The sequence below is a fragment of the Schistosoma haematobium genome, chromosome ZW, assembly GCF_000699445.3.
Source record: "Schistosoma haematobium chromosome ZW, whole genome shotgun sequence".
Classification (NCBI taxonomy): domain Eukaryota; kingdom Metazoa; phylum Platyhelminthes; class Trematoda; order Strigeidida; family Schistosomatidae; genus Schistosoma; species Schistosoma haematobium.
The window spans coordinates 29938419-29963278 of record NC_067195.1 but is presented as its reverse complement, the minus strand read 5'-3'; the positions used below and the strand labels follow the sequence as shown (position 1 = coordinate 29963278).

General features: G+C 37.5%; 2 protein-coding genes across 4 annotated transcripts; one reads left to right on the top strand and one right to left on the bottom strand.

Annotated features, from left to right (window-relative positions):
- Window positions 1–3604: 3604 nt before the first annotated feature.
- Window positions 3605–5188, top strand: MS3_00010347 (uncharacterized protein; the record flags this gene model as incomplete). Its single annotated transcript, XM_051218709.1, has 5 exons — window positions 3605–3795; window positions 3846–3895; window positions 4024–4220; window positions 4262–4849; window positions 5153–5188. 5 exons carry the CDS (start codon window positions 3605–3607, stop codon window positions 5186–5188), a joined length of 1062 nt encoding a protein of 353 aa, XP_051071007.1.
- A 9653-nt stretch (window positions 5189–14841) lies between these two features.
- On the bottom strand, window positions 14842–23446 carry MS3_00003239 (uncharacterized protein; the record flags this gene model as incomplete). Of its 3 annotated transcripts, XM_051210981.1 has the most annotated exons (5): window positions 14842–15917; window positions 18179–18200; window positions 19150–19327; window positions 20754–21185; window positions 22796–23446. In XM_051210981.1, the coding sequence occupies 4 exons, from the start codon at window positions 23411–23413 to the stop codon at window positions 18181–18183; spliced, it is 1248 nt and encodes a 415-aa protein (XP_051071006.1). The 3 variants fall into 3 exon arrangements, with proteins under 3 accessions (XP_051071006.1, XP_051071005.1, XP_012796440.1); XM_051210980.1 differs by having other exon boundaries at window positions 18179–19327; XM_012940986.1 differs by lacking the exons at window positions 18179–18200; window positions 19150–19327; window positions 20754–21185; window positions 22796–23446 and having other exon boundaries at window positions 14842–15906.
- Between the last annotated feature and the right edge of the window lie 1414 nt (window positions 23447–24860).

Genomic DNA, 24860 nt, shown 5'->3' with positions numbered 1-24860 from the left:
GGGAACAAAAGAACAAACATATGTGGTCCAGATTGAGAAATTCAGAGGTTCAATATATTTATTATTCTGTAAATATACTGTATACTAAAGTTATTTTGTGCAACTTAGGCATTAAATTCAATAGCATTGAACACCACATGTTTGACAAAAGTTTTAGACCTAATATCATGTTTTTAGTTTTGAGTTGAAAATTACCGAATAAATTCCGATGGTAGGATAAATTTAGGGCCTAAGATAAAGCTAAGTTTCAGATAGATCTATGAGATGGATACGTTATGAGTTTGCAACCTATGAAAAGCAGACTATCTTGCCTTTAAAAATAATAAGGCTCGCAGATACCACTAACGCTTTCAAACCGGATCATACCAGTAAGCGAAGAAAGCATATGAATAAACTGGTGTTTATGTCAATAAATCTTTGTACAGCACCTCTGTTATCATGGAACATATTTACAATTGAATGATAGCTTGTTAAAGAATTCGAATCGTCGCTCACATCCACTAGTAACTTTTCAATACTTGACTGTTGTATTTGGGGCCTTTTTATCACCATTGGGTTTTGTTCTTTCAGCACTCATGGACTTATACTTACACAAACCCTTTTGACATCGGTTTAACTGGGATCTTTTTACAACACACCCGTAAAATGGTAACATAAAGAATCAAGTAATATAGACTATATTTGGAAAGAAATGATTGGAAAAGAGATTGAGAAGTGCTTACTTACTTCTTTTTGTGGAAATTACACTTCCTACTGCCCTTTGTTCACTGTTAATCGAACACTGTATGTCTGTCTGTGATCAATAATCTCCAGCTGATTTCTAGAGTCCTAGTTATTTATGAACGTAATCTATGTATTTCTATATTCATAGTAGGAACGTGTATCAGGTCGAACGTGTCGAGATCTAACTATATCTTTGGACTATAAGGGAGCCGTGGGATAGTAGAAATAGTTTGGGATTACTTTAGTGATCCAAACACAAAAATAGGTGGTAAAAATAAGATAAGAAAATGGGTCAAAACTAGGTACACCGGGTTACGCATCCCTCACAAAAACTAGTCAGTTTAGATCATGAACGTCTCGACGCATCTGCTATCTTACAAATGTACCTAAAAATATCCAAATATAACTATTACCTTGTTCGTATATCTCAATGAACATCCTGTCACTTATTCTCAGTTGCTTTATTTATTGAATAAACCTACCTGGTCTGTATGCTGTCCGTAAATTCATGTAGTAAATGTTTGACTGTGCTTGAAAAATTGGTGTGTAGCTGCTATGGAAGACAAATATCATTAATTCGGTTTCTGACTTCTGGTTTGACTGAATTATACTCAGTAGTAAAGGTGTTATGAGAAGCAACGCTTTCAACCCCAAAGTATCTGTAGCACCTTGGAATCACCTAATGAATTCGCTTCACTTTCGCTGTGATTTTCGAGATTTACTGGCCTCATTGCGCGTGTTATCTCTCGTGGGGGAGCACAGGCCGCCCAACAGCAATCTCCATCCAACCCTGTCCTGGGTCGGCGTTCTCAGTGCTGAATTTGAGTATCTTGCTTTTACCTGGTTTATGTTAGGGCCTACTGATGCAGATGCTTCTGTTTCATTGCTTGTCTTGACTTACATTTGTTGATGTGTATGTAATAGAGGAGCCAGGTCATCTGCGATATCCAAGTCGTCTACTTAAATCCGCGCTGTCCATTATGCTCGTACTTCCCTTCACATGTGTAGGTATTCCTAATCCAGTCAACTACAAGAAAAAAGAGAAAGTACGGGATTAAGCAGGCATTTCTGACTCCGGTTCGCAGTTGTAATGCATTTATCAGCTGTTCTCCATGCATCACCTTATAGTGTAGTCTGTCATATGAATTCCGGATGATGTTCACGACTTTCCTATGCACACCATAGTGTCAAAGAAAACTATCATAAGTTCTTCCTATCCACACTGTCAAACGCCTTCCCATAGCCAATGATGTTGACGTATAGTGATGAATTCCATCCAATTGATTGTTCAGCGATGATCTGTAGTGTCGCGATCTGGTCTGTGCACGACCGATCCTCACGGATTCCGACCTGGCGACCTCGAAGCTCGACGTCCACTGGATCTTTCACCCGGTTCAGCAACACTATGCCGGAAGCTTGCACCGGTATCGACAGTAGTGTAGTATCTTTTTAGTTTTCACACTTGCTCAGATCTCCTTTCTTTGGTATCTGGATGAGACATCCTTATTTCCAGTCCGTCAGCACTTGATCTTCCCCCAAATTTTCCTTGATAGAATGTGGAGAATGTTTGCAGTTACTTCTATGTCTGACCTTAGTGCTTCGGCTAGTGAATTGTCAGGTCTTGATGCTTTTCCATACTTGGTTTGCCTGATGGTCATCCTGATTTCTTCGATTGTTGGTGAAGTGACATCTATAGGAAGGTCTGCAGGTGCTGCTTTGATGCCTAGCGGATTCAATGGAGCTGACCTATTCAAGAGTTCCCCAAAGTATTCTACGCATCTGTTCTCCAGTTCTTGAAATTTCAGTGATTGACTTGCCTTCTTTGTCACTGACCTGTCTCTCTGGTTTATTGTGTTTCCCTACCAGTTTCTTCGTCGTGCCATATAGTTGTCTGATATTTCCTTCTCTTGCAGCTTTATCCACTGTCCTTGTTGGGTCTACCACATATTTCTACTTGTCATCCCTAATACTCTTCTTCACTTGCTTGTTTGCTTCTGTGTATCCAGCCTGTGCGTCAACTTCCTCTGTTCTTGTTCGGCTGTTCCTAATCGCTGTCTTCTTGTCATTCCTTTATTGGATTTTGTCCGGGGTTTCCATAGAGATCTATTCATTATGATGAAGCTTATTCCGGCCGAACACCTCCTGATACGTCAAAGTGTGTGATTTTTGATCCCTTTCCATTTTTGTTCCATGGTAGTCTCCTTTTCTTCCAGTAGATATTGTAAAGCTTGGAACCTGTTGCTGAAAGTTATCTTGAATTGTTTGGGTTTGTCAGTATCTCGAAGGAGTGATGTATAGAACCTTTGTACTGCAGTTTCCCCAGCTGTTCAGTGTTTCTCTAGCTTCAGTTACATCTTGAACACAACCAGTTGGTGATCTGAAGCTAAGTTAGTACCTCTGTTTGTTTTCACGTCTTCGATTGTCCATCTGAATTTTTATTGATACAAATATGACCAATTTATACATTAATTGAACATGGTAACAAGTAATATATATTATTATTGGTGGTTGCGTGGGAATTCCACATTCAGGTACATATCAGTTTCATTTTAGGAGTCATGTACATATAATGAATACTGACAAAGTGTATTAAGTATTAGATGTGGCTTTTCCTTTATAAAACTATGGAAAAACTCGTGTGATTAATCTTTGAATTGTATAACAGTGAGCGATTACTCATTTACCACTGTGAAAATTATGGAATCCTCGGAGTTCAATTTTCTTAGCATTGGAGTACCTGTTTACTGTAGCACGCCATCATTGAACGGAATCAGTTTTTAAACTGTTTGTGTGTCTGAGCAAGATTTAATCTCTCAAGGTTGATTTGGGAAGATTATTGTTATGCCTTGTTTGTCGAGGAGATTATGCTTACAGTTTTACAATGAGTCAGGGTCTAGAAACTCCAGTGGCTTTGGAACTATTTTGCGAAATGTTGGAAACGTTAAGTGAAAGACCAATAAGTGGTATTGTATTGCTGCGTTGGTCTCGTTCGGATATATTGTCTCTTATGTTGAGCATAATGTCACTTATTCTTATATCATGTTCTGTTGCTTCATACCGATATTCCTCCAGGTACTTTATGTCCTATAAACTAGTTTGTTTGACTGGTCTAATATTTCTAGCTACTCCTGGATATCGATTGCTGGGGATTTGCTCTTTGTCCTCTTGTCAAGTATCCTTTTGTTCTTAACGTTCTTAACGCGTTATAAAAGGATGATTTCATCTTGTACAAAGTTTAAGACATTCTTAAGATCTTCCGTCACTTGTCTTAGTAAGTATGTTGTTTCTAATTGTTTGTAGGAAATTTGAAGCCGAATATGCTTTCATATTCACCATGTCTAAATGGACTTTTAAATGAGATGGTTGGTTTGGATACCCACCTTACTATCCGAGATGGAAAAATCGTGGTCTTGCCTGCTGTTTTACTTGTTCCAGGTGATGTTATTATTATTAAACCAGGTCAGACAATCTTCGCTTTCTGCAAACAAATAAATGAAGTAAGGATATTTACATTTTTAATTTTCGACCTCTGAACTAGAATCACATTTACTTTCCAGGTGATGTTTATGTCCCTCAGAAACTCAGTTGTAACCTGATATCCACCTCGTTTACATCCATTCAAAAATCAGATGAGTCTGTGGTAGCCGTTGTCATCCATTCTCCTTTGGCTTCTTACCTTGATATCGCTTCTAGACCAAGAGTTGAAAATGGTTATACGTTTCAACCGCTTGCTTATAAAGTTGTGAATACTGCAGTTTGGGTTTCTTTAATTATCAAGTGTTCTATAACTTTCATTTTTCTAACTTCAATATTTATTTGCGCATTACCTATTGGTGATCTTAGTCATCAGTTTTATCGCTTGCTAATCTGGTTTGCCCACACTCTTGGTATTGTTATTGCTTCTTCGAGCTTCTCATTGTATTTCATATGGATGATTGCCACTGCTGTTGTCACATTCCACTTCCAGAATGTTCTTTCTAATTCTCAGGATCATTTTAAACTTATTGATGGCAATGACTTCAAATCTCCCCATGTATTTTTCCAACCCAACATGTCTAAGGCTTCCAAATCAAACACGTTAACTTTTCACTCGCTTATCTCCAATCTTCGCTACTTTGGCTTTATGGTAAGTAAGATTAAGCTTGTTTAGCAGAGGCAGCTCTTTCAACACAGTGCCTAAAATAATAACCTCCATGTCTTTCTAACCCCTTACTAGGGCTTGGAAGTAAGTAACTTGGGGGGGATCAAGTATGTTTCCTACCAGTTCATGAGTTGGATGAACCATCGTCTTCTGACAAGTTAGGAAGACTGCCTATGACCAACTGATTTTAACGGAATTCTTCATATTAATCCGTTACTGAAACAGTTATACAGTGGTTTAAGTTAGGTGGTAGATAAAATATTTTTTATAATCCCTCACTTTTTGTAGGCATTATGTTCTCCACCATTCCGTGTCCAATTTTGAAGGGCTTATGTGTTCAAATAAGGACCCCACGCTCCAAATATCTGTAGCATTCGGTAATAAGCACACTTTAACCGCACTAAAGCCTTTCTGTATCTCGTGGATGGGGAGTTAATATGGGTGCCGAAGTCCCAATAACGGGCAAAATTAGGGTACTTATTTACTAAGGAGCACAAAGGTTGTTTTGCATATGTTCAATACTGAAAAGCGATAACAATTAATTGAACATTTATACCAACTGCAGAAAGCAAAAGAACTAACTACATGAGATGAAAATTTATTATTCTCCAAACGTCTGCACACATCGAAGATCCTTAACAGTTAACCGCCAGCAATATCGAATGCGATAATTGACCATGCTCGACCAAGATAGACATATGAAGGACATTAAGAAAGAACCCTGGTAAAGACAGATCTCCGTGAAACAAACACTGAGAGTTCCTTGACAAAAGATATATCATTTAGAAATGAAGTAACGTTTAAAGAATTGACATTGAATAGCATCAAATATATGAGGCAGTTGGGCAGACATGATCGTACTTCAGTCAAACGACAGTTTTTCGTCTGATGTGAGGCTTAGAACAATACAAAGTTAGAGAAAGTGTACGACTATTTCCTGTGGCATATGACACAGTAGTTTGGCCACTTGGCAATATCAACAGTTAAAGTAAATTGCTGAGAATCACATGAGCTATATTTCGAACTTTCCATTAAGTAGGAAAATACACTTAACCTCACATTGAGCAACCTCCAGTAAAATATAACTGACTGAGTAAGAGTTGATGTCCTAAAACTTACAAAAACTAGACCTTGAGTGAGTAAGAATAAGTATTCGAATGTCTTCAATTATTATCATCATAAACTACTTTTCTTTTCCAACCATTGTTATTACCTGAGTAGCATTAAACTATCACTCTAAATCGGATCAATAGATGCATAATTTGTCGTATCAAATTGTCTTCTCTAATTAAACCGAGAAAGATTCCAAAGTCAACTGCCCATACATCGGTAAACCTAGCAACAATGAACTACACCTAACTGATAGTTTATTGCCGAAGTGTACTTTGGTGATACAAATATTTTAGTCTTTTAACGAACAAAATGGTTTGAGGATCAACTGAATCCAGCCTAGAATGTACTCACTAATGTTAGGACTAACAACTGAAACTGAAACAGGCTCGCATGGTCCCTTGTATCGCATTCGGTTGTTGTGATTTGCCCGCATATGAACCACAGATTCACTGACGTGCTTTAGCAGACCTTCCACAGATTGGGGAAAAGATCTTGTGAGCAGGTTTTTTTGTTTAAGCAATTTCGTCATTGTTCCTTTTGCGTACGGTCTGGCAATTCGGCACTGAGGGACCTTATCTGCTTCCCTCTCCAGGTTCTTTAACTTTGTAGCAGTAATAGAATTGACATTTGTTTTCAGGTCGTTGAAGTTTCTTGCTTGCACATGAGAATTAGCGGACTTTGGAGTAGAGCGTAGTTAGATGAGAACAAACGAACGGACTGTATTTGTAATTCACCATCAGAAGTCATTCAAATACAAAGGAATCATCTGTTTCTGAAATTTCAGTGGTTGAATTGCCTTCTTTGTCCTTGTCCAATCTCCCTGGTTTACTATATTTCCCTTCCAGTTTTTCGTTGTGTCATATTTCCTTCTGTTGCGGCTTTTACGGTTGTCGTTCCTCTAGTGCTCTTTTACACTTGCTTGTTTGCTTTTGTTTATTCAGCTTGTGCCTTGAATTTCTCTGTTCTGGTTAAGCTGAATTTAATATCAATATTCCTGTTGTAATTTTATTTAATCCTGACCAGTATTTTGATAAAGACAAATTCATTATGATGATCCTTCTTCCTACCAAGAACCTCCCAGCACGTTGAAGTCAGTGTGTGAAGATAGGTCTAATAAACCTATTTTGTAAATAGTTTTTGATGGCTTTTGCATTTGTTTATTTCCACAATCTGTACATTTATCACTAAACGACTATACTTGTTGTTTAAATATGTGACCTTGACAACTAACTTCCTTCCGTTTTGAATTACACATAACACGACATTGTTAACTGTGCATTAATAAATACACTCTTATACACACATGCCTCTTTCTATCATGCCTGTGGATATAATAAGTAAACTATCGATTAACTATCAATTATGTTTATAGACTTGTGACATTCCTATTGCATTCTACGTCGAGAAAACTGGCTGGAGCCATATTTACCTCATTAAAATTATTAATTATCTATAATTGTGGATCTTTGGTACCAAGCACAACGGAACACGCAACAGCCAGCTGATTTAAGTAGCGTCCATGAACCTTTATTTCGCGTTAATAATTTATAAGTTCCTTATTGTTATATTAACTTTTGGACGTAATAAATTTATTGCTATTCCTTTTTGGTTAATATACTGTTTGGTCCACCACAATTATCTGGTGAGCCTCGTGTTTATTCTAATTGTTATATTATTTACCTTTTACACGATCCACTGGTTTATTTTTCTCGTAATGTCCCCCACCAAACTTATTGACATGGATTCGCCTCCGGTAACCACTATTGTCGAACTCTGCTGAAAACATTTTAAGTTCAGTTAATACTATCTCAAACTTCAGACTCCCAACTTATGGAGCTAATAACCCAAGAGTCTGGTTTGCCCAAATTGAAGCTTTATTCATGGCTCGAGGCATACAATCTCAGGCAACAAAGTATGCGCATATAGCCGGCGCACTTCCCATTGAGATTGCGGCTGAAGTTGGGGATTTAACCGACCACGTGCCAGAATCGGAACCATATGATAAGATGAAGGCAGCAGTAATTCGACGCACTTCGGTCTCAGATGAGAAAAGACTGCAACAATTGTTAACGTCTTGTGACTTGGGAGACAAGAGACCCTCCCAACTTCTTCGACACATGAAACAACTTGCCGGTCCATACAAACTGGACGAAGCCCTTCTAAAACAAATGTGGTTTCAAAGGTTACCACATAGCGTTATACAAATTCTTAGTGTCTCAGGGAAATCCGTTGCCCTTGATGATTTAGCTGACATGGCGGATAAAATGATGGAAGTCTACCACGATAGTCACTGTGTGAACTCTTTGCAACCAGCTGGATCAGCAGACATCAGTTGTTTAGCCTCCTTCCAAAGGCAATTAACGCAACTAACAAGCCAGCTAGCGTCACTACAGACGACAATTGCAACCGTCCAAGCTAGACAATTGAGATCCTCTTCCAAACGAAGATCTTTTTCTAGACAACGGTCTCGGTCACCGAAGTAAACATCTGCCGTTAAATCTTTTTGTGAAGCATCCGTACACAGGATCAAATGGGTTGTGGGGTGAGTATTTCGTGCCTTAAGGTAACCCTCGTGCTATTGATAGAAGAAACCAGAGAAGTAGTGAATAGGTCTTTATTTCGATCTTCGCGCAGTCACAGTGGAGCGTGGGATTATCTGTTCAGACAAACAAAGGCTCTCAACATTCAATATAAGATAATAGGGAATATAACGCTTATAAAAAATAAGGAAGTGAATGAATACTTGAGCATACGCTTGGTTGTTTGAGGTCAACTCTTAACCAACCAACCTGAGCTGTTACAAGTATTTAGGTGTTGGAGCCTGGTAGCATTGTCAATCATGGACTTAGCTTTTTCAAATGCCGTTTTGGCATCAGGAGGTAACTTGAAAATTTGGTTCTCTTCTTTCTTTGTACCTGTTTTATCGTTTTTCAGTAAATCTGTCGACGCCTGTAGTACATCAGCGCAATTTGGTAGAAATCGTCGGTAAAAATTGCACGTCCCAAGGAAACGACGTAGTGATTTTACTGAAGTTGGTTCTGGGTAACTGGTAATGGCCTCGAGTATTTTTGGAAGTGATTTAATGCCTTGAGAGTCGATATGATGTCCTAAAAACTCCAAGGCTGGGACACCAAATATACATTTAGAAGGATTATTAACGACGCCATGTTTTTTGAAACGTTCGAAAAGGGTCTGTAAGTGCTGGATGTGCTCTTCTAGTGATGGACTGGCGATCAAAACATCGATATAGGCAAATGCGAAAACTAAACCCCGTGTAACCTCGTCCATGAACCTCTGAAACGTCTGAGCGGCGTTTTTTTTTGCCCGAATGGCATTCGCAAGAATTCAAACAGGCCAAAAGGCGTGATAATGGCTGTTTTCTCAGTATCTTCGGGTGTCATCGGGATTTAATGATAAGCTCTTACTAAGTCTAGCTTCGAAAAGATCTGTTTTCCCTGCAGATTCAGAGAAAAATCGTGTAGAAGACGGACAGGATACCTGTCCGGAATAGTCTGGTTATTTAAAAGTGGAGATTATCGACGTTGTTGTTTGCTTCGATGACCGAGACCGTTGTCTAGAAAAAGATCTTCGTTTGGAAGAGGATCTCAATTGTCTAGCTTGGACGGTTGCAATTGTCGTCTGTAGTGACGCTAGCTGGCTTGTTAGTTGCGTTAATTGCCTTTGGAAGGAGGCTAAACAACTGATGTCTGCTGATCCAGCTGGTTGCAAAGAGTTCACACAGTGACTATCGTGGTAGACTTCCATCATTTTATCCGCCATGTCAGCTAAATCATCAAGGGCAACGGATTTCCCTGAGACACTAAGAATTTGTATAACGCTATGTGGTAACCTTTGAAACCACATTTGTTTTAGAAGGGCTTCGTCCAGTTTGTATGGACCGGCAAGTTGTTTCATGTGTCGAAGAAGTTGGGAGGGTCTCTTGTCTCCCAAGTCACAAGACGTTAACAATTGTTGCAGTCTTTTCTCATCTGAGACCGAAGTGCGTCGAATTACTGCTGCCTTCATCTTATCATATGGTTCCGATTCTGGCACGTGGTCGGTTAAATCCCCAACTTCAGCCGCAATCTCAATGGGAAGTGCGCCGGCTATATGCGCATACTTTGTTGCCTGAGATTGTATGCCTCGAGCCATGAATAAAGCTTCAATTTGGGCAAACCAGACTCTTGGGTTATTAGCTCCATAAGTTGGGAGTCTGAAGTTTGAGATAGTATTAACTGAACTTAAAATGTTTTCAGCAGAGTTCGACAATAGTGGTTACCGGAGGCGAATCCATGTCAATAAGTTTGGTGGGGGACATTACGAGAAAAATAAACCAGTGGATCGTGTAAAAGGTAAATAATATAACAATTAGAATAAACACGAGGCTCACCAGATAATTGTGGTGGACCAAACAGTATATTAACCAAAAAGGAATAGCAATAAATTTATTACGTCCAAAAGTTAATATAACAATAAGGAACTTATAAATTATTAACGCGAAATAAAGGTTCATGGACGCTACTTAAATCAGCTGGCTGTTGCGTGTTCCGTTGTGCTTGGTACCAAAGATCCACAATTATAGATAATTAATAATTTTAATGAGGTAAATATGGCTCCAGCCAGTTTTCTCGACGTAGAATGCAATAGGAATGTCACAAGTCTATAAACATAATTGATAGTTAATCGATAGTTTACTTATTATATCCACAGGCATGATAGAAAGAGGCATGTGTGTATAAGAGTGTATTTATTAATGCACAGTTAACAATGTCGTGTTATGTGTAATTCAAAACGGAAGGAAGTTAGTTGTCAAGGTCACATATTTAAACAACAAGTATAGTCGTTTAGTGATAAATGTACAGATTGTGGAAATAAACAAATGCAAAAGCCATCAAAAACTATTTACAAAATAGGTTTATTAGACCTATCTTCACACACTGACTTCAACGTGCTGGGAGGTTCTTGGTAGGAAGAAGGATCATCATAATGAATTTGTCTTTATCAAAATACTGGTCAGGATTAAATAAAATTACAACAGGAATATTGATATTAAATTCAGCTTAACCAGAACAGAGAAATTCAAGGCACAAGCTGAATAAACAAAAGCAAACAAGCAAGTGTAAAAGAGCACTAGAGGAACGACAACCGTAAAAGCCGCAACAGAAGGAAATATGACACAACGAAAAACTGGAAGGAAATATAGTAAACCAGGGAGATTGGACAAGGACAAAGAAGGCAATTCAACCACTGAAATTTCAGAAACAGATGATTCCTTTGTATTTGAATGACTTCTGATGGTGAATTACAAATACAGTCCGTTCGTTTGTTCTCATCTAACTACGCTCTACTCCAAAGTCCGCTAATTCTCATGTGCAAGCAAGAAACTTCAACGACCTGAAAACAAATGTCAATTCTATTACTGCTACAAAGTTAAAGAACCTGGAGAGGGAAGCAGATAAGGTCCCTCAGTGCCGAATTGCCAGACCGTACGCAAAAGGAACAATGACGAAATTGCTTAAACAAAAAAACCTGCTCACAAGATCTTTTCCCCAATCTGTGGAAGGTCTGCTAAAGCACGTCAGTGAATCTGTGGTTCATATGCGGGCAAATCACAACAACCGAATGCGATACAAGGGACCATGCGAGCCTGTTTCAGTTTCAGTTGTTAGTCCTAACATTAGTGAGTACATTCTAGGCTGGATTCAGTTGATCCTCAAACCATTTTGTTCGTTAAAAGACTAAAATATTTGTATCACCAAAGTACACTTCGGCAATAAACTATCAGTTAGGTGTAGTTCATTGTTGCTAGGTTTACCGATGTATGGGCAGTTGACTTTGGAATCTTTCTCGGTTTAATTAGAGAAGACAATTTGATACGACAAATTATGCATCTATTGATCCGATTTAGAGTGATAGTTTAATGCTACTCAGGTAATAACAATGGTTGGAAAAGAAAAGTAGTTTATGATGAAAATAATTGAAAGCCGCGTTTAGTGTCAAGGAAATACATTTTGTGCATACCATCGAATAACACTCTTGGATCTGTCTGAATTTGAGATTATGGTTGATGGGTTCTTAGTCGGAGTTGATTGTTTCGGGCTCGCAGTTTTGTCGTTTAAACGTTTATGGTAAATTTCTACGTATCTCACGAACGACATTTACTTTATTTTTAAAGCCACTTTTTACAAAATAGTTTTCTTAAGCCTATCTCCACATACCATCCTTGATCCCTTTACATTTGTCCTCTATAATAATTTAGTCTTCTCTTAGCAGATCTTGTAAGGTTTGGAACATATTGCTGAGAACTATCTTGAGTACCAGTACCATCTTGCCAACCATCAGGTGGTGTTCTGGAGTAGTGTTAGTACCTCTCTAAGTTCTCAGGCGTCCCACTGACTTAGGCTTTTCTGGTGATGTAAATATGATTGATCTGATTCTCTGTAGTGTGATTCGGTGAGACCCATATAGCATTGTGAATTCGTTTGTGGGGGAATGTAGTGCCGTCTATAACTATTTTGTTGAATGCACATAAATCTGCAAGTCTCACCATTCTCGTTCCTTTTACTCAGTCAGTCCATGTCCCGAGACGAATAATGAATGGTGACTTTTGGAATCTATTGATGGACCAATACTAAACGTATATTTCTATTGTATAATTAGTAAGTAACTAAACTATGCATATTCATATTCCTCTTATTATAAGCTTTATTTTCACCCATAAACTATTAATATACGTTTTACCATTCTTGAGTTATACCCAGTATATTAATTACTACCTCCCTCATTCACAGCCACATCTGGCTAATCCTTGTACAAATGTTGTTTCATATTTTATTGGTACGTTGTGGTCTGTCTGATTGGTATATAAACTCAGTATGTTTGGAATAAAATGATTCATATTACAGAGGCTGAGACTGGCTGGGCTAGGCGGAAAGCAGGACAAATCAGGACTCTAGGCTGCTCGCACGTGTTTTATGCGTCCTTGGTCCGATCGATAAGTCACTGCTCTCTAATCGGCGGTTACAAGTTATAACATTTTCATACGCGGTGTTGCACATTTCGACTTTGGAGTTTAGGTCTCCCATCAGGATGTTCAGGTTCTTTCTTGAGCACTTCGCCATGATTGATTGCAGTCTCTCGTAAAACTGATCTCTATCGTTGTTGTTGCTAACATTTGTGGGTGCATAACATTGAATAACATTTAATGTGATTCCCTCCTCCTGAGTGTGCAGAACATTTTCTTCTTCGTGACCAAAGTACAGCAGTATCTCCCGAATCTATCCCCTTCCTACCGCATTTGGTCCAATGGGTTTTGCTGATTCCGAGTACTGCCAAGTTGTATTTCCTCATTTTTGCAACCATTTGGTCTCTCATAGTCCGAACATTCCATGTACTTAAATTAGTTATTGCCGTGATTGTCAGAAGGGACATCGTCCTCGTGACTTCGGAAAGGTCTCGGCTTTCACCATGATGCATCATAATCCCTCCTTCAACTTCCAGGACAGAGTTTAAGTTGTTTGTTGTGATTAGCGTTTTTTAGCAAGGTTGTTTTCTACGGGATGAGGATGCTGGTGCCATGTCCGATCCTCCTCCTTCACCCGGGCTTGGGCCCGGCAGTCGCTCCAGAGGAGTAACAGCTGGAGTTGGTAGATGAACTCGCCCGTTTCTCAATCATACTGAATCTCTCAAAAGACATCGAGAAAACATCTCACAATTATTGAATCTTAATTACTCAACTGTGTATGTGATAAGGTCGGAAATTATTTCGCCACAAAAATTTAGTTACAATGTCCCTGACAAATTCATATAATCTGATCGATTGTTATTGCCTGTGGTGTTTTAGTCCAATGTAGTTCATTCTCACAGTCAGTTGGCTTAGAGTTTGTTAAGTAGCAATAATTACTCTGAGGCCTTTCAGAATATCTTATAACATTACAGTAGACACCCTTACTTAATATAATTGAATGTGCATCATATTCCTAACATGGTTCACGGTTGTCAAACTTTATTTAACTGAGTAGGTTACTGGTATATTGGTAGCAAGGATGCCTGATGTTAAATATAATCCAATTTGTTTGAGCATATTAGATGAAAACGGCGTCAATTCGCCACCACTTCTGTCTTTAAATGAACGATTCTCCTGGTACAGCAACATATAAGAATTGTTAGTAAAAATCCTGTTTTCTCTCATGCCTAGTCAACACAACTGTCATTGAACAAATACATATAAAACGTACTTTGTCTACTGAAAGATGAAGAAGAGGTCCCGAGTTCTTTACGTAGATCTTAGGTAATGTAACAAGGATATGGTATACATTAATATCAGGAATTTCATGACACTCAGACAGAAAGGTTTGTTGTCCTATGTGCAACAATACGCGTAAGGCAGAGTAAACTGGAAGTTTAAATTTACAGACCTGGTTAAGAAAATCAGATGAATGGGATCGCAACTGGTGTACTGTTTTTCACTAAGTTTAACATATATACCATATATTCAACTCCAGAGAGCTCTACAGAATATTCAGTATCCCAACAAAAATTCGGGGACTAAATTAACACACAATGAGTCCAAACTACTTTCAGTATGATATCCAGGATTTAGTGAACCCGCTACCCATTCAAATAAAAGTAACCACATGGAAAGAAATATCTATGGTTTTCCTAAAATCAACCTAGAAAAAGATTAATTGGATAATAATTGATCCACTGCTACAAAGATAATATGACTAACCCGAATACCTTGCTAAGAATAATAAATGATTTGAAGTAGGTTAAAAATCACTCATAAAATCTTAACGTAGAAAACATGCATCAACACCAATACTCGATAGAACAGAAATGAGAAGTGCATTGCAAAACAAATTTTATTTGGATTCGTCATTTTTTATGTTATTTGTACAGTCATATTGAGTTGATGGTGAGCAAACTTCTGCTACATTGTATTTACGATATTTGAAGAAATTTTCCAACAAACTGATACAAGTCACCTTACACAGGACAGTTATTGAGACAACAACTGAAGGCGATGAATTGCATAAATTCCAAGATGAATCAACAGATTTGATTGCTTCAAATGTACGGCGTATAGCATCATCACGGGTAATAGCTTTGAAACCACGAGATTTGAACACAATCATAAACGTCTTCGATCCATTCAATGTAGATTCACAAGCAATCTGTTTTGGGACATGTAAAATTGAGGACTCGTTATCATTATTTGCGTTTTCTTCATCATTTGACTGGTCTAGAGGTACCTCAACTTTAGAACATTTTGTATTTATTTTACATGACGCTAGGCCAAGGAAGTTCGACCACGCTTTTAGCACACAATTTTCGAGTGACGGCAAATCTGACCGACATGTGTTTACAACAGGCATCAAACGAAGAACATAACGAGACTCTGCATTGGAAGTCGAGAGTAGTCTTTCGAATACACGATTACAAAGTTCTGCAGCACTAAGTAAATTAGTCTGATGAAGAATAAAAGAACAGTTACTGATATGTGTTTTCACAGAGTAGAAACCAAATTTATTTTTTGAATTGGCAGGATATTTTGAACAATTTTCACGAAGTAACTGTGAGTATAAGTCATCAGTATCATCATTCTTTTCATCACTAACCATATTATTAGGTTCAGAACCAACTAATTCATTATTTGTATTTACAGGACTGTTGATTTTAGATGCTCCACTTTTATGCTTTTCAATAGAAATCTCATCTAAAGTATGATTTAACAAACGATAAGTCTCAATATGTGCTAATCGTTGCTGTTGATTGTAAGTTAATATATAACCGGTCATGCCGGGTTGTAAATTTTTCGGAATGCATGACACACTATCGTTTTGATCATTCAGACGAGATTTTTTTGAACCAAAAGCACATTTTCGGTAGTAAGCTTTGCGTTTTTTCTTGGACTTTTGATGGTCCATATGTGATTATGCTATGTTGTTTATAAATATGTGGTCAAAAACACACAATATAACTGAATGTAAGTCTTGGTAGACACTAAGTATAAAAAAACTCAATATAGGTCTAATTAGAATTTGACCGAATGCATTGAAATTATTTCTACATACAGAGAAGAATATTAGCAAAAAATATTCTGCGAAGTCGATGATCAACCGACAAAGCAACTAATAATAATAACAGTAATCAATATAAACGTGAAGTATGAAACATTCTGATCAATTACGTAGAACAATAGACAGTTTGTATAGGGTCACCTATGCAGATATTGAGCGGGAAATTAGTGTTATAGCAATCAAACAACTGGGAGCAGGTTCAAGCACTAGTTATTCAACCATACATACTATATATATATATATATATATATATATATATATATATTGGGTGGTTAGTTGCGGCCTGAGTACTCAGTAGTAACATCTCAAACTGTAGAGTTAAGTGATGCGGGCTCAAATCCTACAAGAAACATTAGTTCCCTGAAGTCTCCAATTATACATGGCTAATAAGTTCCAACTTGGGTGAAATTTAAGTCCACATCCACGGCTTCTTATCGGCAACCTACAGCAACCTAATATTAATAACCTCATGTAAGTAATATATACTGATTTGTCGATGAGAATGAATCTATTTCCTTGTTTAGTTTACTTGAGGATGGTGAGACTGGATCTTAAGATAAATCCATAGCATTGATCAGATCGCCCAGATCGTCTATCTGGTACTAGAGACACCCTAAGTATGAGATAACAACCGAAAGTAACACTAGATGACTACTGGTCCAGAATCCAGTCTCCCATCCTTGCTCGCCTGATAGTCAGAATGGAGCACAACCCAGCAAACAGAAAGCTTTTAATCACACAGTTCAAACCAACCATATAGGGCAAAATCCTGATCACATATCAACAGGACTAAGAAATTATCACATGGGAACAACTATGCCATAAGTGGAAGAGAACAAAGTGACAGGCCTGCAATAAATTAACGATATCTTGGGAAACGTAAATCACAAGAGTAGCTTGTGTCGAACAAGGGCTTACAAGTAATTATACAACAAAAATATAAATAACTGCAGATAGGACTGTAGTGGAGCAAAGTTTAGATTCAGGTGACCTGTGAGACTAAATAAACCTATAGTGATGGTCATAGGATTTTCATACAACTGGAGGCCAACAACATTAGATTACATAATGACTAAGAATCGGATTTATGACATAAGTAAATCATAGAGAAGTCATGACAAAATAATTTATTCGAAAAAACAACACACCAGAGGTCATCGAACACTTTTCGACTGTTCGCATGAAAATATAGAAGCAGCCCGTGTGTTTGCGTCAACTAAGTGGTTGAAATTTATAGGTTACATCAATCACTCCCAACAACTTAGACAATCTGTGATTTGTCAGTTACACAGTAAACCTAAACGCTAGTAATGATCATAAGAAATATTGGAAAGCTTTTTATGTGACTGGTCGAGTCTAACAATAATTTTAATCCAATCAGTCATTCATAACCAGCGCAAATCCTAGCACAAATATTTGGTGGCCTAAGTTTGCATACCATAATGGCACAAGGAAAAATTAACATGAATAATGTTGTAGTTATCCTAAAGAAAAAGACTAAATATTGAGAATATGGTAAGAAAATACAGAATAGAAAATGAATACTGGATTTAAAGTGAATACATCTATACCACCACAACCAACCTTAAGCCATATAAAGTCTTCAACCACTGACCGCGATTACCGCGTGGATGGCAACTAAGTAGTCTCCGTCTACCAACGTGGCTCGGAACAGTCAGTGACTACGAAATGATGTCACTTTTTGGTTTAGTCACATTATACCTTGCTTCTACCCATCAATTAATGTTCCGTACAATGCGTAAGCTTTCTATTGTAATGAGCTGCCCGTATCACAACACACACTTGAACACCTACGAGATAGGTTACAGAACTAGTTTGGACATATACTACATGTTGTTTTTTCTAAAATAAGACCAATGAATGATTAGGTAGAAATACACTATTTATCACGGTAAATAAAACTGTAAACAAAATAAAATTTGGCCATTTACTTAGGATGGGACAATAACAACAGATCAGGAGTTAACGTGAAATATTGGAAGTAAAATAAAACGAATTTATTTTGATAGCAATTTTCAATTTTTTTCATTTACAGGACATAGAATTATCCACATATCATTCTATATACATATTAAAATATCCACAATCAAGAACTTACTTTTAAGACTGAACCAATGTTTCTAAAATAAGAAAAAAAAACCTATTTTTTAGTAAGATATATAACTTTGAAGTTCAATCTCCAATAAGACAACTTAATACCAGTTCCACTATGAATATGAGTTTTAAAGAGGGCATAGATTGATCATGAATTCAATGAACTAGATAAACCAGTACAATTCTAAATATATTACTAAGTTGTTTTATACTCAACTCCTACAATCGGTAACATATTTGCAGTTCCTATGGGTCATTTTGAAAACGGAGTAACCACATAATCGAACAGTTGAATGAAACTAAAAGTTCTGTTTGCTAAGCTTAAATCGATGTAGTATAGAAAACCTGACAAAAAATACAAAACGTCAACTTTACATCCGGAAAATGTTATTTTGTTAACTTTCACAGAAAGTACAACTTTTGGTTTAGCGTATGAGTATGACTACTACTCATCAGTAAGTTGAATACGATGATAAACTTGGGTGACATAACAAAACATATCACCTTAAGTCGGGGATAATTCTTCAACGGAAGCTACAGATATATATTAATGATAAAAAACCGAGATAAATTAGAGTCTATGGTCAACAAATCGCCACTTAGGACTTTGCATTTGGGAATGCAAAATATGCTTTGACGGGATTTGTATAGAAGCATTTCAAACACCTAATAATATAATAGTAATTTAGAGCATAAAAATGAGAAACATATGTTCAGAACAATTAAAATATTAAGATTATTCAAATAACTAAATCTATTTTAATCGCAAACGTTTATTTTCACAATGTTAGTATTTACAATCTATGGGGCAACATTAATAAACAATTTACATGTAAACATGACAAATCTACTTCTCTATGAAGAGCCAAAAGATAAACAATATGAGAGCATAAATTCTGAAAGAACCAGAACAAAATGCAAGGATTGTCATTTGAAGTAAACTAATATCTATTGATTGGAATTTACTTCACCCACTAGATTGGGAGCGTATTTCATAAAGAATCTCATCAGCACCGGATAGAAGAAGACTTTGTGCTACTACGCAACCCAAACTTTGAGCAATAGCCATTCTGAGACGGGAAATTTCGGATGATGGAGTAACTAAAACTCCCATAAATATAGATGCTGCATTCAATGCTGCTTTTAACTCATCCTAGTAACAAAGTATAAACACAAAACAGTAAGCAATATGAGTTAATTCTAGTAATAATTAAAAAAAAACTGTGAGCCATTAAAAACCGTTTTACCTAACTTCACGGCATAAAGAACTTGTAAATGTTGAGTTACTAGTTCAAACCACGTGGTCACAATCTATATCTATATTATCAAATAATCTAGAATAGTAAAAGTGATAATTTCGTGTACTCCACTAATACATTCATAACTCCGACCTCACTACAGTGAATGAAATCATCTTCACACTTTTTTTTGCCTCGTTCACTACAGACAAAGTCCGCTTTTGTAACGAAAGCCTCGTTGAAAATAATTCCAATGGAATTGAAAATGGATCTTGGGTAAATCGGTTATATATTAGTTTCAACAATCAAGATTTATGAATTAAGTTATTGTCACTAAACACAATCACCGTAAAAATGAATTAAAACTGAATACAGTAACGTAACGAGAATGTACTGAAAGTTAACCATATATTTACCTTTTATATAGATTTGGTTTCCCTTCCCGTAAGTCGTAATTGACGTTTGCAGATTCTTAACAAAAAGTTGATCAGAATTTGTTGATACAAAGACATAAATGATTCAGTAGGCTGAACATCTCCACCAAACTAGTGATCTAATACACACAACTGTCTCTAGTTCTTTAGTAAACTGTCCCATGTTTACAAATAGCTGACGGCGGATATATTTTGCATAAATCTTATCACATATTCGCGACCGTTGCTGCTACCTTGACACAGTGGTCGGGCTAGTCTATCGTGATGAACCAGTCGAGCTATACTGGTTTGGACAATCGTTCCTCAAGGTCCTACCATACCATACAGGTTGGTTGAAGAACGGTAAGACTAAAACCAGCAAACCCAAGGCCCAAAGGCGAAGTCGTACTGCTGACTGTACAACAGTGTGACAGTAGTAAGGTGTTTCTTCAGACAACCAGCATAACAGCGATACTACCTTCTCATAAGGAGGGTGTGGGGTTGGAAGAGGTCGAGCTTAAAATGCACATATCGCCTCATTCCACCTATTTCCGTCTCTGGTGGTAAGGTTCCAATAAGTACGGAGCTAACACAAAAATTAATCACTAAAAGGTCGTGCGTGGCCGACCTCAAGCAGTTGTCCCTTGGGCACTGTGGTCACTAAGGCCATCCCTAACCAAATTTCCTTTTCAGGTGCCGCCAGAAGAACCCTTCCACGGTGTGGGTAACCGGGAAGTGATAACTACCATCATACCTTTAACAGCACTCAAGACCAATTTCTTCATCATATATTGGTTTGGGTCCTGATGTTAATTCGTTCTAGTGCTCAAGTTATACGCGTCATATCAAGAATATAAGCATCTAGATATTATATATATATATATATATTCAATTTTTACACTGCAAACGAGAGGAATAAACAACTTACTTTAGTAGGAGAGGTTAGTGATTTCCCCCTACTTTCGATTATTGGTGTATTTGTGCTAACATCATCATAACCGCTCGATTTTTGCACTAATTTGCAACTGGACTCCATACAATCATTTATGGGCATTTTATCCGGGAAAACAACAGAGGCAGATCTTTCTACACTCTTCCCACCATCAACACTTAGTATATTTGCATGAAGAGTAAGTTGAGAATAGTTCAAGTCTCCTTTTAAAACAAGATCACTGCGCACGCCGATCGGGATAGAACAACCACCATCAAGTTGACGCATTAAACTGCGCTCAGCAATAGTTGTTAAGGCAGCTGACTCGTCATGGATGCCCGATAACAAATTCATGATGAAATTATCGATTTGACGACATTCACAAGCTAATGCACCTTGACTTACAGCATAAAAAGAATCGGTTAAAACCTACAAAAGGTAAAAACATCCGGAAACAAAAAATGACTCATGACAATTAAGACAATTCTTGATACCAGTTTTACTTTAACTTCTGAGGGATTGAAACCCTATGAATTTATCAACAGTTCAGAACAACTGAATCAAAAAACCTAGTTACCAGAATATTTACAACTTTCTGTTACTATCTTAAAACTCAATGTGTTGAAAACCCATCTATAATTGTAAAACTTGGTTGACTACAAAAGCATACTTCTGATCCATACGGCGTATTGTACATATTGTTTTTAAAAAATTAGTCCCACGAACAACATAATAAAAAGTCTTAGTTTGCACTGATAGGTATGTCGTCATAAAGGTTCGTAAATGTTCTAATGTTTCGCAGACTATAAGTTTTCATCAAGGCCAAGTTCATACGATTTGTGACAATGCGAATTGATTGATAAGGATCTTTTCCCTAAGGTACTTCAATAAACTTATCAGTGTAAACTGAGACTTCTCATTATGTTGTCAGTGGGACTAATTTTCTTAAACAATACGTACAATATGCCATTTAGATCAGAAGTATGCTTTTGTAGTCATCCATATACATGATTAATATTAGAAAATCAACTACAAATCAAGATAATACTTATTCAACTCAGTGCAGTTTAGTCATTTAATGGCGACTCATACAAGCAGATATCTAAACCTAACATGAATTTAGCAACGTAAATTGATACTAAACTAGTATACATACTAGACTTCGTGTGTTAATGTGCAGAGACATTTATCTCAGAATATAGTCATAATGGTAAAAAAAATACTGGTTCATGACAAATTGAATGTTGTAAATACATGGAGCAAACGACCACAAATTCAAGATATCTAAGCACTAAGTACTTAACTGTTCTAGAAATAAAAGTCATTTGAGGGATTCTACTGTGATGATGCTTAGTAAAAGAAACCATATTTATTTATTTCAACACAAATATCGGTACAAAGGGACACTGAATACATATGCACCACACAAGTCACTTAATTTGTGTGTGTTATAATACTGCCCGGATGCGAAAACCGAAGCAGGTGGTTTTCTGAGGAGGCCACACCCGGAGCCTTCGACTTGAAGGTTTGATTCAAGAGGTATTGGAGCAACGTAAGATGCAGTCCCATGGTAGCCGGTGGCCAACGATTGGTCCATACGCCACTTTTTTAATCAGGATACTGGAGCACATATGCGCCATTGGTTTGGAATTAGGGCTTTCCAACTCCTTTAGGTGAAACCTCTGTGACCACCAACCCGGTTAAAGTGTATGATATTCGCTTTTCGTCCTCCCAATTTTGTAAAGAACACCCCCGCCGCGAGAAGACAGTGAGTAGAACCTCTCTGGCAGTGGCTGCATGCGAGTAGTCATGTGAGAGGATTTCGGGTGGGAGAGAGAACTCTCCCCACCCTCGGTCGTACCAGGGTATTTGGGGGCAGTTTTGTCTTTATTGTCTCACGAATACCGAGTTAGACGGCATACACTGTTACATTACGAATTCATGGGAAAAGTGATTATCGTTAAGAAATTAATAGCCATCTCAATTTTCAAACAAATGGTGGCTACTTATCAATTACTCAAAACAATACAAGGACCGACCTGATCAATACGGTGCGACCAGCCCATCCTCTCAACACCCGCCTTAGCCAGGATGATCGCATCATAGCTTTGAGATGGATTGGTTAAACAGCAATTATCCTTGGAAGCTGGAGGAGTATCGAGTTTGGCCAGCCTTGTGTTTAAATTTCCACGTATGGATACAAACTTCAGATGTGGATACTTGCGTGTAAGTGTGGCTACGCGCCGAACAGCACTTGTTCCAATTGTAGATCCGATAGGGAGATCAGAAAGTTTTCTTCCACGATAATGTGGAGCCATCAAAACAACATCATCAGGAGATGCTCTGGCAAATACACACCCAAGGACTAAGCCGGAAGGAAGGATTGATGGGACATCTTTAAGTGAGTGTACGACAAGGTCAACTTCTCCACTAAGTAGGGCATTTTCGAGTTCCTTTGTGAATAAACTTTTATCACCAATCTTTGATAATGAAACATCTAGAATTTTGTCGCCGACAGTTGCCATTTCTACAACTTCAAACAGAATATGTGGATTTTGTTTTTGAAGTAAATTAACTGCCATTTCAGTCTGGAGAAGTGCCAAATTACTGCGCCTCGACCCTACACGCACAACGGTACGAGGTGATGGACCAAGCATGACGAGTGATTTGGAAAACGCACAAGGTCAAATCTATCCCAATATTGGACTTAAAACTTTACAAGTTTTCTGAGCTAATAGAAAATTAATTATCTTTTTAAATCTGCGTCTAGGTAGTATGAATAATTTCTTGGTCGCAGTAATCTGTGATTCTTTTCACGTTGTCTCTAAATCTGGAAAGCAAGTACATTTTACAATAACCCATACGGTGATCGAGAAATAATACCCAGAACGGTTCCTTTCAACACTTACTGAATCGATGTAGAAAATCAGATATTCTCTGGGCAGACACATAAGAGTTGGTCATTAATATCTCTTACGGTTGGAAACTCCACAATTTACTTGTTCTAATTAAGAGTTTTCACGACTTCGTTCTTGTTCTATTCTAATTCCTTGTACATTAAGATGTAATTTATTTCTCACTCCTATGTGATCACTTGGGGCTGAGATGGTTATGCGGATCTGATGAATCAAGATTATAACCACACTAATCTGTTGTGATAAAACAATCCCTACTACGTCATTAGTTGAAGACACCTACGGTATAGATAAGATATTCTCAAACTAATTTAGCAATGTATGTACCGTAGAGAACCCATCTTCTTCAGCTTATAAAATTCCCACCCGCAAACATTCTGAGCACTGAAGCCGTTAAAAACTTGGTCACTTTTATCTGCTAAACAAACTTTTTATCGATAAGTTCATGGAGCTCGATGAAATGCATCCTACCTTACGAAATGTACTGGTAAATTTAATCACAAACACCTTAAAAACATGTTTATGTCTGAACACAACCCAAAGTCAATCACAAAAAGGCTGGATGAATACTAAAGTGAGTCCAATCTTCAAAACAGGTAGGAGATACGATTCTGCGAACTGACGACCCGTTGGCCTAATCAGTGTAGCTGTCAAAATTTCAGGTAACATTATCCAGAATTAGTTGTTTGAGTACCTAGACGAAAACAGGACTCGCTCTGAAAAGCAGCATGGCTTTAGGACAAGTTACTCATGTCTCACAAAATTGTCAATAATCTACGAAAATTGGTGGGCTCTTAAGTATTAAAATTTACACATGGAAATAGCTTACACTGACTTCAGCAAGGCTTTTAACAAAGTTCCTTACAGCCGGCTGTTATCTAAGTTAGGCGGTATCGAGATTGGAGGTGGATGAACGATCTCCTAGTTGGGCGTCAACAAAGAGTACGGGCGAACTCCAAGTTATCTGGCTGTGAAACTGTGTTTAGAGAAATGCCTCAGGATACGGTTGTAGGGCCCGTGTTGTTCCTCCTGTGTGCAAATGACCCCCTCAGTCTCTTATCACCATCCATTTTGTTATATGCTGAAGATGTCAATATATGGAGAGCTGTAAAAAATGAAGGTGTTATTAATGGTTTCAAAATGACCTGGAGAAGTTATCTGAATCGTTTAGAATTTGACATTTACCGAT